Source organism: Heterocephalus glaber, unplaced genomic scaffold (assembly GCF_053883595.1).
Source record: "Heterocephalus glaber isolate CG9 unplaced genomic scaffold, H.glaber_assembly_v1.0 deba00001613, whole genome shotgun sequence".
Classification (NCBI taxonomy): Eukaryota; Metazoa; Chordata; class Mammalia; order Rodentia; family Bathyergidae; genus Heterocephalus; species Heterocephalus glaber.
Genome location: NW_028258384.1, coordinates 29,546,721 through 29,560,685, shown reverse-complemented (window position 1 = coordinate 29,560,685; position 13,965 = coordinate 29,546,721). Strand labels below are relative to the sequence as shown.

The 13,965-nt window shown below is 38.3% G+C and overlaps 1 protein-coding gene across 1 annotated transcript; it reads left to right on the top strand.

The window, feature by feature from the left end:
• Window positions 1-438: 438 nt before the first annotated feature.
• Morf4l2 (mortality factor 4 like 2) lies at window positions 439-11,981 on the top strand. The gene is made up of 4 exons (XM_004875092.4): window positions 439-697; window positions 2,001-2,090; window positions 8,807-8,908; window positions 10,393-11,981. Exon 4 carries the CDS (start codon window positions 10,417-10,419, stop codon window positions 11,281-11,283), a length of 867 nt encoding a protein of 288 aa, XP_004875149.1. The 5' UTR covers window positions 439-697; window positions 2,001-2,090; window positions 8,807-8,908; window positions 10,393-10,416; the 3' UTR covers window positions 11,284-11,981.
• The last annotated feature ends 1,984 nt before the right edge of the window (window positions 11,982-13,965 follow it).

The following is a 13,965-nucleotide window of genomic DNA, read 5'->3' as shown; positions in this document are numbered from 1 at the left end:
ACTCACCACCCCCACTCGCACACACGTCAAAACCTCCATTGCGCCTTTTTCGTCCTTCTCCGAGAGTTGCGTAACAGCCTTAGGGGCGTGGCCCTAGGGTTGACCTCGCGCTTCCCCACTCGCGGGAATCTTAGCTCATTTCCGCCTATCCTATTTCTGCAGGCCACGTAGACACTTCCTTTCCCAGTGGGGGGGAACCCACAAACCCATAATCCCTCCCTGCAGAAGAGAGAGAGAGGAAAAAAAAAAGCCGCTCTGGCCAGGGGAACTCTGGGTCGTGAAAATAGGCCACGTGAAACACTCTGCCCTATAGACTTATGACCCAACGGCTGTCGCGCTTTGGGAGGACGGGCTAAGAACCTAAAAGGACAAACGTCATTGGCCAAAACCGCAGCAAAGACGGAAGATGATTGGTTTTCTGTGGGCCTTAACCATGAAGAAGCAGGTTGCTAGCGCCCGCCTTTACTGCGGCTAAGTGTCACTGCTGACGTGGGGGTAGTAATCCAATCATTTGGTTATGGAACATTCTAAAACTCAGAGAAGACGATTGTGATTGGCAGAAGGGCTTAAGCCCGCCTCCAGGGTGACGTGTCTGCCTATGGATATCAGTTACCAGAGAAACCTGGCTTTACTATGGCGGTTGGAGGGACAGCGGTGATCACACGTCCTACTGGAAAGAGCTGGATTCTCGTTTCAGGTTTCGGGGTGGGGGTGGGGAGAAAGGGTCGATGATTTCCTCTTTTCGCCGTGTGTATAGACAGGACTCGCTTGTGGCTTTACAGTCGGCAGAACTAGATTTGTATTCCTGCTCGCCAACGCCCAGCTTGGGCAAGGCTGTGTTCTTTCTGTGTCTCGGTTTCCATGTTTGTAAAATGGTGATAATAGTATTTACCTCAGAGACGTGTACTGTATAATAGTGCGTATAAGGCACTTAATATGAAGCCTAGCTTCTACAGATATTAGCTATTGTTAATGGGGGTAAATGTTCGCGTAACAGAATGAGAAAAATTACAAATTGCGTAAATACTCTCATTATAGTGCCATTTCTGTATATCAACTTCCCTAGAAGAAATTAATGATAAAAATATTAACCTTTACTGGTGAAATAATTTGCTACCTGAAAATCACCTCAAATTAGCGGGGATTGGAATTTCCCCATATTGAAAAGTTAAAAAAAAAAAAAAAAAAAAGGGAGATGGAGAGCGAGCTGGAGATAAACCACATGCGATGAGTAGGCCTTGTTTGAATCCTGATTCGAACGCAGCAACTGTAAAAATCTAATCTGCATCAGGAAAATTTAAATGCGTATTCGATATTTGATGATGTTTAAGGAATTGATGTCATTTTTTAGACGTGGGAGTCATATTGTGGTTATGTTTTCAAATTGTCTTTTATTTGTGGAATTAATGCTTATGGATTAAATAATGCCTGGGATTGACTTCAAAATATGCTGATGACTAGGATTTGCTTCAAAATAATTTTACGATAGGGAGAAATGGGGAGGGGTATAAATGAAATAAAATTAGGGCCCTAAATTAATCACCATCTATGCTGAATGATAGGCGGATGAGGTCCCTTATATTCGTCTGTTTTCTTTAGTATATATTAGAAATTTTCCATAATATAGAAGTCGACTATTTGGTGAGCTTAAAAAAATCGGAGGGGGGGGGGAGCAGTGGGTGGGGTTACAGATGAAACAAGATGGCCTTCAGTTGGTAATTGTTGAAGCTGGTTGATGGATTCCAGTGGGTTTGTAATACTATTCCCTCTAATTTTATCCATTTGAAATTATTCAAATAAAAGTATTTTTTTCAAAAATTAGATAAGTGTACAGTAAAGTGAATGTGAAACTATCCACAAGAAAGAAAAAAAAAACTTGTATATTATTTATCAGCTGTGGCATCCTTTGTGTGTGATAAAATTGCATTGACTGATGGAGAAGAAAACCATTATTTCATATCTTTTTATGTTCTTTTCTGTCCTTTTGTTTGACCTTCTAGGTCACCATCAGAAAAGCTAAGTTTGCCATAAAATAAGGATCAGGAAATCTGATCCTGATTGCAGAACCATCCTTGATTACAGAATCTTGGGTAAGTGCCTTCCTCCTCTAGGCCTTAACCTTCCTAGCTTAAAGATTAATAAGCTCCTATCTAGGAAAGTACTCTGAATTCTGAGAAGGGAAAGATAGAGCTAAATCCATTGCTGCTTCCAGTATAGAAAATGAATAAACAACAAAGGGCTGTGTAATCTTACAACCCTTAATAAAAAATACTGAAATTGATCCTCTATAGTACCACAAATCTCAATATTATGGTTGTTTTCGTATGGGACATTCCATATGCAGCATAGTTTGGTGATTGAGGGCAAACACCGATGTGCTAAATTTAAATCCTAGCTCTGCCACTTACTGTGTGATCCTGGGCATGACACTTACTTTGTATGTAAGTTTCCTTCTTTCTAGGATCATTGAAGGGGTTACATTTAAAGTACACTGGACAGTGCCTAGCACGTATAAGTGTTTGCTTTAATAATTAAGGCTCTATTCATCCTGACACATGCTGTTTTATATAGAGTCTGCCGAAAAAAGTATACACACTTCAGGGAAAAAAACTTATATAAATATTTTAATATTAAATTTACTGAGACATTGTGAGATTGATATAAGTTACATTTGGCCTCTACAATTACAAAGTGGTGGCCATTAGCTTTCGGACATTTATTAGTACGACAAACTGCTGCTTGGGTAACCTTGGTCACTGAGATTGCTGCACATGCATTTTCAATTTCTTCTGTAAGGGCTGGGAGTGTAGTGGGTTTTCTTCAGTATACAACAACCTCTAGGGTCCCACATAACAGGGTAACACCATCTGTTGGAAAACATCATACTATTTTTCTTTTCCTGAAGTGTGTATATATTTTTTGGTGGACTCTGTGTGTACACTTGTACTTCTTTTTGGAATTGTAAAAAAATTAATACTGTTGATTTCTCTCATTTTCCAGAAGCAGCAGTTACTACTAGAACTGAATTCTGAAATTATGACTTCTGGCTTGTCCTAACAATCTAGAAAGGCTTTAAGTTTATTATATTTATAAGGAAATTTCCAGCAGCTACAATATTAACTAGCAGATCACAACGTATTCAGTCTGCTAATGGTTTTTATATGATTCCTTGTTTGTTCAGACTAAAAATCTGTTAAAGGAAATGCTCCAAGATCCAAAAGAGAAAATTGATATAAATGTAACTGATAGTGTCCAATTCAAGGTTTATTCCAACAAACTGTAGGAATTGTTATTCACACTCATTTGTGACAAATACCTGCCAACACGAAAGATTACTATTTGGAGCCTGAATCCCAAATGGTCCATTGCTTGCCATGAAGAGGTGAAGGAAAGCTTTTTAGTCTCTTGACAGCTCTGTTTTCTCATGGAGTCTATATTTTCCGTCTTATTTTTTCCCTACTGAAAGCTAGGTTTCAGAGAAAGGCACTTCCCTGGTGGAAGAGAAATTAGAAAGGTAGGCACAAAATCCATTTACATGAGGTCATTTAGAGAATGATTAAGGGCCAAAGGTAGGGAGGTACGCTTTTTGGTCTGTTGGAGCTCAGAGAAAGCACGGGCCAGGATGACCTGAAATAGAGAAAGCCTCAAAGAGGAAAGAGACCTGGACCTCGAAGGATGGGCAAAACCTAGAAAAGGGGAGAGAAACAAGTCTGAGTGGTATACCTACAAAGTATATAATATGCAATGGTGACTAACTGAAAAATTAGGATACATGTATCTTATAAATTTGTAGACACATAATTGATATGTACATACAATCTTGTAAGCAGTTTATATTATAGAGTAGCCTCAGTTTTCCTTTTCTTACCACCCTGTTATTTTTCTGTCCCTCATCACCCTTTATAGTTTGCTCTATTTCCTTCTAGATCACTAAATTATATATGTCTTAAAAATATGTACGGATATATATATATAATGTTTCGTGTTTTTCTGTGTACAAATATGGTGTCACTATAGGTAATGTGCAACTGTTTTTATTTAAGAAATTGCCTTCGATATCTTTGTGTCCATTCATAGAATTCTGATTTCTTTCACAGTGACATTGTTTTAACTAGCAAAGATAGGCCACATTATTACATTTTATTTTACCAAGTCACAATTAGTATCCTTTTAAATTGACTCCAGTGTTTTGTTACTTCAAATAATACTGCATCAAACATCCTTGTTACCCATTATAAGTGTCACTGTAGGCCCGAACATCCATGTTTTTGCTGGGAGTACAAATTTAAAAAGTTCTTTCTGAGCTGAATCTGGCTCTATCTCATCAGAGTTATAAATATGCAAATCCTTACACTTGAATATTTCCTCTCACAATATATCCTTCAGAGATAAATATTTCAGACATACAAGGATAATTAAATTATGATACATAAGATTATAGAATGAGAGGTAGATATTAAGAGTTGAGTATGTATTGAAATGTAAAAGCACCCATGATGTGAGAAAAGCATGGTGCAGAGCAATAGGAATCTCAATTTTATAAAAGTAAATGTGTATTCACATGAATATATATATATATATATAACATACACATTGAGTTTGAAAGATTTTATGTGAAAGTATATTAAGATTTGAAGGCCAGGGATTTAGCTCAGTGGTTCTGGCACCTGCCTCGCAAGCGCAAGGTCCTGAGTTCAATCCCCGGTACCAAAAAAAAAAAAGAATTGAAATTATACACAGAGTACTTCTGTGTTTGAGGGGTGGGAGATGATAAAGAATGCTTATATGTTTACATAGCTTGGTATAAGTAAATAATGCCACAAAATATAATTACTTGGGAGATAATATAACTAGTTAATAGTCTTTAATTTTTGGATTAAAATATTTAAAAAATTCTGTGAGACTGAGGATATAACTCAGTGGTAGAACACTTTCCTAGCATGGGCAAACCCCTGGTCTCAGTTCCCAGCAACAAAAAGTAAAGTATAAAACAAATCTGCAAAATAATTATCAATTCTAATTTTTTAGCTTAAACGTGAAAGGGAAAACCATGTATCTTATGTAAAACAAAATCTGACCACAAGACACTAAAAGAACACCCTAGGGGAAAATATTCACCAGAAATATCTAAAAAACTGTCAAAGTCACTGAGAACAATTTCAAAGAACAGAAGTATAAATTAATACTAGGCACATTTTTAAATGTTAAGACATTGCTAATATAACTGAAGGCTGGGGATGTAGCTCAGTGGTAGAGCATTTATCTAGCATGTGCAAGGTGGTGACTTAATCCCCAGCACTGCCCTCCAATAAATAGAGTGAACAATTAAACCCATTTCCTTAGCTAATTCACAAATTGTAAAATGAAGACTATTAGGGTGTAGGGTGTGGTCAACATTTGACCCACTAGTAAAATTCTTAGTGCAACTTTGGGAAGAAATTTAGAAATAATAGGAGCCTTAAGTGGTATTCCTCCAGCTTGGAGTGTGGCTCAGTAGTAAAGCACTTGCAGGAGGCCTAGGGTTTGATCCCAGGTACCACTAAAGAACTGTTGTACCTTGACCTGCTAAGTCTGCTTCCTAAAAAAAATAGGAAATATAGCCAAAAAATGCTTGCATGAAATACTTTAGTGATTTACAGAATGAATAGGTGAGATAGCACAAGGTACAGTGGTACCTCAGTTCACAAACTTAATTCCATGATTCTGGTTGCAAATTGAATTGGATAAGAACCAAATCAAATTCAGTGGTTAGGTTCACTGTTGACCTTATGGGGAAATTTGATTTTCCAAAGAGAGTAACAGTAGATTAAGTATACCCATTTGATGAAGTAGCAATTCATTAGTCTCAGAACTTGCATGTTATAACCTTACTGTTGGAAAATGACTAGTTACAGTAACTTTTTAAAATGAGATGTAGGGTTTAATAGTGTGAACTTACCTGTTTACATGTATATTTAACTATTACAAGATTAAAGGTAGAAAACAACGCAAACATACAAATGGGTTTTCTCAATTTCTGGCTTACCCTAGAGCTGAATTATAAGGAACAGCTGGGAAAGTAGTGACTGTCCACAGCCTTGGTTTGTGAACCCCCTTTCTTCCTATGTTGAATTACATCCCCATATTTGATTCATTATTGTATGCCCACCAAGAACTTAAGTGTTGCTGCAAGAGATGCAAGATAGGTATAGCACAAGTACTTTACCAATTGAAATAAGCAATCTGGTTCCATAAGTAAAACGAATGCATGAAACCCAGGGTACTGTAAGGTACATTTGGCAGTGGAGATAGGAGAGAAATGGACAAGAGTAGTTAGCGAAGACTTAAAGAGGTGGTAAGACAATATTTAGATGGAGAGAGAAACTGGAGCAAAAAGTACACTGAGCAATCAACAGCAGCCTGAAATTCGAGAGAAACTGGCAGATCCCAAGTTTGTAACAACTTGGAAATGTTAAAGTATGTACATAGCAGTATCATGGAATCATGCAGCAGTGTTAAGCTTCTGGGAAGAAAAGTACAAAATGGAGTGACAGTAGCAAAGCTCTCCATGAACTTGTATTATAACTAGGAGCCAGGCATCAAAAGGAAGGGAATTTCATCTGGAAGTGGTGGTGTACCCCCGTTATCCCTGGACTCTGGAAGGTTGAGACAGTTTCACAAATTCAACCCCAGCCTGGGCAATTTAACAATTTAAGGAGATCCTCTTAAAAAAAAAAAAATGCTGGGGATGTAGCTTAGTGCAAAGGCCCTGAGTTCAATTCTCGGTACTGTAGGGGAAAAAAAGACTTGATGTCTGGCCCCCAACTCCTGGGTAGTAGTGGCTGTTAAAAGAATAGGATGCCCAGATGAAAATAGAAGTCACTAAGGCAGTTGTTTAGGAAAACTTCATGGCTTTATTCACTGTAGCTAAGCAACCCTTGGCTAATGCTGCAGTTGTATTTTTGTAGCCATGTCAGACATTGCATTCAGCACAGTAATTTATGTGAATTATAGAAGAATTTGTAGAAGGTGAACTTTTTTTGTGGTTTTCTTAATGTGAATGTGCAGTCACTACCAAAGATATACAGTAAGTTAAGCTGACCTTTGGGGAAGGAATTACTGATGACCATTCTGGCTTCCAAAATAGTCTTTATCTAGCCCAGCATTATTCAGTGTTTTACACAGTTTGGTTTGTAATAAGCAATCTTTAGGTGGTATTTTAACTACCATCTGTTGTGTGGGACCTCTGCACTGTATGATGCCCCATGATGGGCTTTCTGGATTTTGCTCATATTAACTAAGTTCTCTGATAACCTCATACTTTATCCTCTCTGTTCCAGTCACAATGAATTCCTTTATAAAAAACTGCAAAAGTAGTATTTGGTAAGAATGATGACATGATATTATCCACTATTACCACTATCTAGAAGGTTTTTGATCTCATAGGGTCAGTCTATATTCATAGATCTGATGCTATGCAGGCTGGTGTTGCCCTTTACTGTCTGCTCAGAGCTTTGTGCCCTTTCAGTTGTAGGATACTGTTTACTTAGTGAAACTAAGTGTTACTAGTGCCTAGGCATCTTCCCAAAACACTCCTGATCCAGGGCCCCCATTTTTAAGCATGTCTTTGTTTATTTTGCAGTACCGGGGATTGAACCCAGGGCCTTCACATTGAACTACACCTATACCCCCAACCTGTTGTTGTTTTGTTTTTTTTTTTTTGAGCCAGGGTTTCAATTAAGTTGTGCAGGCTAGGCTTGAACTTGGAATCTTCCTACCTCAGCCTCCTAAAGTGCTGAGGTTACAGACAGATGGCACCACTCCCATCTTCAAGAGTGTCTTGACTGAGCACCTCTTTGGAGCTTGGCTGAGACCTCATGGAGTCTTAAGGGATAGTGATTGATGGGGTTTGGGTGAAAGTTGTTAGAGAAACCTGACTTAAGGCTAGTGTATCATTCCTTTCTCAGAGGTTACCCTGATTTTAACATGCTGGAATTTATCTAGATTTCCCTGTACACTTAAACATGTTTAAAATAGAAATGAGATCACGTTGATAAGGAGTATTTTGAGACATGCTTAATCCTACACATGTCCGTTCCTTTGGGATCCTACAGTACACAGTATTAATGCAACGTGCCCATTTCCCTAATGACATATTGAACATCTTTCTATGTCAGTATATAGACCTCTTAAACTCATTTGAATATTATGTAGTGTGCATACATAATTTATATTACGTTCCTATTAAAGAATATTCAGCTTCCAATTCTTTAGTATTCCAAACACCACTGCTGTGAACAAGTTTGTGTCTATGTTTACATGCTCAAGTATTCCTGTGAAGTATTGTGCTATCTTTTCACATCAAATTTATGAAATTCTTAAAAGAGCCTATGAAGTCTAGAAAAAATTTCTGTCTGGGCATGGTGGCACATGCCTGAAACCTCAGCACTCTGGGAAACTGAGGCAGGAGGATCACCAAGTTTGAGCCCAGCCCGAGAAACTTAATAAGACCCTATTAAAATAAGCCTTAATAAGCCCTATTTTAAAAAAAAAGGCTGGGGATGGGGATGCAGCTCAGTGCTAAAGCCCTGGGTTCAATCCTTAGCACTGCAAAAAAAAATAAATTGCCACAATAATAGATGAGAAGAAGCTAAGAGTACACAAGGTCTCATAACTCATCACTGGGAGACTAATTGGAGTAAAGGATTGTCTGGCAAACAGGATTCGTATTTTCCTTCATGGCTCCATTATAAACCACATAATTTTTTTTCCCCCTTCAGTGGTTTTACAAAAGTCCTTCATTGCACATACCTGCTTTCCTTTCTAGGTTGTGTCTCCCACTTCATCCTTCCAGACCATCCCTGAAGACCTATAAGATTCCATCTGGGAAATTACTAGCAGTTCTTGGAAGGGAAAGAAGGAAGATTGTGTAAGTCAAAGGAATTGTTTCTTGTTACACCATAAGAATAATAGTCTGTTTTTACACCCTTATCTTACTAGCTCTCCCTGCTTCATTTTTTCAGTGTGGATTATCTCTTTGAAACTCAACTTGTTTGGCTTCTACAGTAACATTCTCTTAATTCTCCAATGGCTACACTTAGCATTTTTGTTTTGTTTGTGGTCTCTTTCTCTGCCCACTCCTTAAATGTCTTTCTTCCTTAGGTTTTTCAGAATTCTAAACTTTGAAATTCTGCCTCTGTTCTCCCTGTATGATTTCATTGGCTCTCACAGTGTTCATTACTTGCTATATACTAATGATTCTTAGTTCTCCATTTCTAGATCTGACCTCTCACCTGAGCTTTTAAAGTGCTATGTTTAACTGAACATCTCATGTGCAATAAGTCCAATACTAAACTTTGTCCTCTAATCAGTTTCTTTCTGTAAATGCCATCTCATTTGGCAGTGATACTAATGACTCAGTCACCATCCTCAACACTTGATCACTGACTTCTCTCTCACCAATTTTTTACCTCCTCCACCAAGCAGTCATTGACAGTGATATCATAATTGTCACTTCTGATGTTTGAATCCTTAATGCCTACCATAATATTTATCCAAAAGCAGATATGTAGTAATGTATGATGACTGAGGTTAATGAAAGGATAAATTACCTTTGTTCTTTCATTGCTGCTAATTTCAAACTAGCTCTTAAAATCCATGCTTTATTCATATTCTCCTGGGTTGAAATTATAGGCACATTGAACATCTTTCGTGTCATAACTTCTCCTTCAGTTACCATATTCTTCCATATAATTTCCAGTTTCTTTTTACTGTCATTGCCCTAGTTGAGGCCCATCTAGACTTTTACACATAAACCTTTCTTATTACTCATTTTGCCTCCTGTCAACTAAATTAATCTCCATATTTCTTTTAAATTGTCATTACTCCCTTTCCAAAGTCTCCAATTTCAATTCCACTGCCTTTTTTTTTCCAGTGCTAGGGATTGAATCCAGGGCCTTCACACTGAGCTACATTCCCAGCCTGTCTTACTTTTTTTATTTTCAGATGGGGTCTTGCTACGTTACTAAGCTGCCCAGGCTGGGCTAGAACTTGACAGTCCTCCTCCTTCAGCCTCCCAGAGTGCTGGGATTCCATGCATGTTCCAAACTGCCCGAGTTCCACTGCCTTTTATGGTTTCTTTTCTATTCAATTCCTTTTTTCTCTAAAATCTCAGTTTTATCTTTTAAGTGCATCAAAAAACTAACTTATGGGCATGTCTGATGAATAGTTGGATGGGGTGCAGGTGATTGTGAGGATCAGAGAGGGGTGAGGAGATGGAAGTTACATGTTCCTGAAATAGGATTTGAAATCCAAATTTCAAGAGAGTTAATATGTATTGTGTTCTCATGGGCCTTTATGTAGCATAAAGGTTTACATAGAAAACAACCAAGTAAAATACTTTATGTATTACAGTGGTTGGAAAAAAAACAGGGTTGAATGAGTTCCAGAAAGCAGGGTTCTCAAACTCGTGGACAGCAATCTGCAGAAGAAGACAACTTCAAAAAGCCATCCCGAAGCAATATGCAGAGAAGTAAGATGAGAGGGGCCTCCTCAGGAAAGAAGACAGCTGGTCCACAGCCAAAGAATCTCGAGCCAGCTCTTCCAGGAAGATGGGGAGGTCGCTCTGTGGAGAACCCTCCTTCGGGATCTGTGAGGAAGACGAGAAAGAACAAACAGAAGACTCCTGGGAATGGAGATGGTGGCAGTACCAGTGAAGCACCCCAGCCCCCTCGGAAGAAAAGGGCCCGGGCAGACCCTACCGTTGAAAGTGAGGAGGCATTTAAGAATAGAATGGAAGTTAAGGTGAAGATTCCTGAAGAATTAAAACCATGGCTTGTTGAGGACTGGGACTTAGTGACCAGGCAGAAGCAGCTCTTTCAACTTCCTGCTAAGAAAAATGTAGATGCCATTCTGGAAGAGTATGCAAATTGTAAGAAATCACAAGGAAATGTTGATAATAAGGAATATGCAGTTAATGAAGTTGTCGCGGGAATAAAAGAGTATTTCAATGTGATGTTGGGCACTCAGCTGCTCTACAAATTTGAGAGGCCCCAATATGCTGAAATCCTCTTGGCTCACCCTGATGCGCCAATGTCCCAGGTTTATGGAGCGCCACACCTGTTGCGATTATTTGTAAGAATAGGAGCAATGTTGGCCTATACACCCCTTGATGAGAAGAGCCTTGCATTGTTGTTGGGCTATTTGCATGATTTCCTAAAGTATCTGGCAAAGAATTCTGCATCACTGTTTACTGCCAGTGATTACAAAGTGGCTTCTGCTGACTACCATCGCAGAGCCCTGTGAGGGTCTACTGACCACTCACTGTTAATGTCTGATATCTGTAAACATTTTCTGTTCTTAGTCTTTTACTTGTATAATTGATGTTCTTTAAAATTGTCAATGTACAACAGGGCTTATGTTTCAGTTTGTTTTCTGCTTTAAACAGAAAATAAAAGGAGTATAAACTCCTTTCCTCATTTTGAAGTTGCTACCAGTGTATGCAGTAATTAGACAAAAAAAAACATTCAGTAGACCATTTTATTGCGTAGTTGACAACATTGCTTAAATACTGGTGGTTCTATCCCTTTGACACTACACAATTTTCTAATATGTGTTAAATGCTATGTGACAAAGCGCCCTGATTCCTAGTGCCAAAGGTTCAACTTAATGTATATACCTGAAAACCCATACATTTGTGCTCTTTTTTTTTTATGGTGCTTGAATGAAGTAAAACAGCCCATCCTCTGCAAATCCACCTATGTTGTTCCTTAGGCATTCTATGGCTCAAATTGTTGAAGGATGGTGGTTTGTTTCATGGTTTTGCTCAAATTGTTGAAGGATGGTGGTTTGTTTCATGGTTTTTGTATTTGAGTCCAATGCACGTTCTAACATGATAGAGGCAATGCATTATTGTGTAGACACAGTTTTCTGGCAAAGTTGATATTTTAGAATTGTATTTCAGATCTTAAATAAAATTTGTTTCTAAATTTCAAAGCAAGAAATTTTGCAGTGTGCCTTTAATGTTTCTGAGACTGACAAACTCAGAAGGCTCAGGAGAAATATGGGTAGTGTCACAAGAGTTGTGACTCCCAAGTGAAAAAATTCCTTTTCTCACTGGATGTGGGAGCCACAAGTGTGCCTTTTCGGGCCATTTCCCCTTCTTTCCCCTCTGTGTGGCTTCTTGGGGTAGACTGCTTATTAGTGCTCCTTATATGAGCTAGTTTTTTCCTGACACTTCTTACCCTATGAGTCTGCCTAGTGTAATGGGACATTTAATGGGTATTCCAATGGTCCTATGTATGCAGAGCTTTGCTCCTCTTCCACCAAAGAAAGCGTGGGTAACCAGCCACCTTAGGTATTAATTATATCTATCAAAAATACTTGTAGGTTTTTAGCCAAGAATGGCAGACTTCCCTAGTTTCAGCACAAATATTATGTTCCCTCTGCTTTTATAATCCCTTGGATGCTGCGTTGGGAATTTTAAGTAGAGGATCTGGAGGGAGAGAGGGTATGTAAAGAAAAGAGATAGTGTTAGATGCCATTGCTTATAAACCCATCTTAACATGGAAATTGCCCAGTCCAAATTTTTTCATGACTGCTCATGTCTTTAGGAAGAAAAGTGTTCCAGGGTTATTGTAGAAATTTTGAAATAGATAATTATGAACAAATAATAGAAATAGAGTCATGTATAACCCTATTGGGTCAGGCAGGGTCCCAGCAAGAAATAAGTGGATTTGAGGGCAGTTAATAAAGAATTTTTTCCCAAGTTGTCAGAATGGTAGGGTCATGGTGTGTATTAGTCACTCCTGCTGACATAACAAAGTGTCATAGCCTGAGTAGCGTAAACAACATTTTTTCTCACAGTTCTGGAGGCTGGAAGACAGTTCAAGGTATTGGTAGAGTTGATTTTTTAAGGCCTCTCTTGGCTTGTACCTGGCTATCTCCTCCTCCCTATGTCTTCACAGTCTTTTTCTCTCTCTACCTGACTGTGTCTTAATATCTTACAAGAACACCAGTCACTGGATTAGGGCCCACCTCAATGACCTGATTTTAACTTTATTATCTCTTTAAAGGCCCTATTTTCAAATAACATTCACTTTCTGAGTTATTAAAGGTTAGGACTTCAATGCACGAATGGTGGGGCAATTCAGAGCATCACACAGGATTAGTACTTGCAGGCAAAGGGGAAGACAACAGAGAGTAGAAGAGGGGAAGCAGAAGATGTTCTGGAGGAACGGGAGGGAGAGGAGCAGGGGAGGGGTAATGGGAATGGTATACATCGGTGTGGAAAGGGCTTCTGGATAGCAGCTGTGATCTTCAGAATGCAGTTGGCTCACAGCACCCTGAAGAGAGAACCCGGGACAAATAAATACCTAACTTCACTTTTTTTCCTTCTGTTTCTTGCTGGGTATTTCTCTTTGGCCAAACTGGAAGTCTTATCGGTAAGCCTAAGGTATACAGAACAGGGAGGGAAGAACAAGGGGGGCAGTGCAAATTGGCAATACCTAGAACACCCAAAATAACTATTATTACTTTGCCATATATCTGGATAATTATGCATGTGTATATATGTTTGAAAGATCACAACAATTTTTTTTTATAAAATTGGGAGCATTATACATATAATTTTTATGTATTTTCTCTCCAAATTGATATAAAAAGGAAATTCAAACCTAATGAAACCAGTTTATTTTTAAGTGACTAATGAAAATAAAATGTGAAAATTGGAAGATTCTGAAAAAGAAAAGGATTTCCTGTGTAGTAAAAATTTGTTATAGAATGGTACTATAAAACAGTTTGGGTCACCAGAATAGATCAGAGGAGCAGAATGGGAATGTCTGACTCTCTATATGTATTTTCTTCATATGTTACAGGGAACATTAGAATCAGTCATGAAAGAAGAGTATAGTCAAGAAATATTTGGAGAAAATATTTGGGAGAAATGTTCGACTTTTTGGTTTATGTTACACTTTTCTACATTCCAAA

Bases quoted from the DNA above. Each gene is read 5' to 3' on its own strand.
- Morf4l2 (XM_004875092.4), top strand. From the start codon at position 10,417: ATGAGTTCCAGAAAGCAGGGTTCTCAAACTCGTGGACAGCAATCTGCA.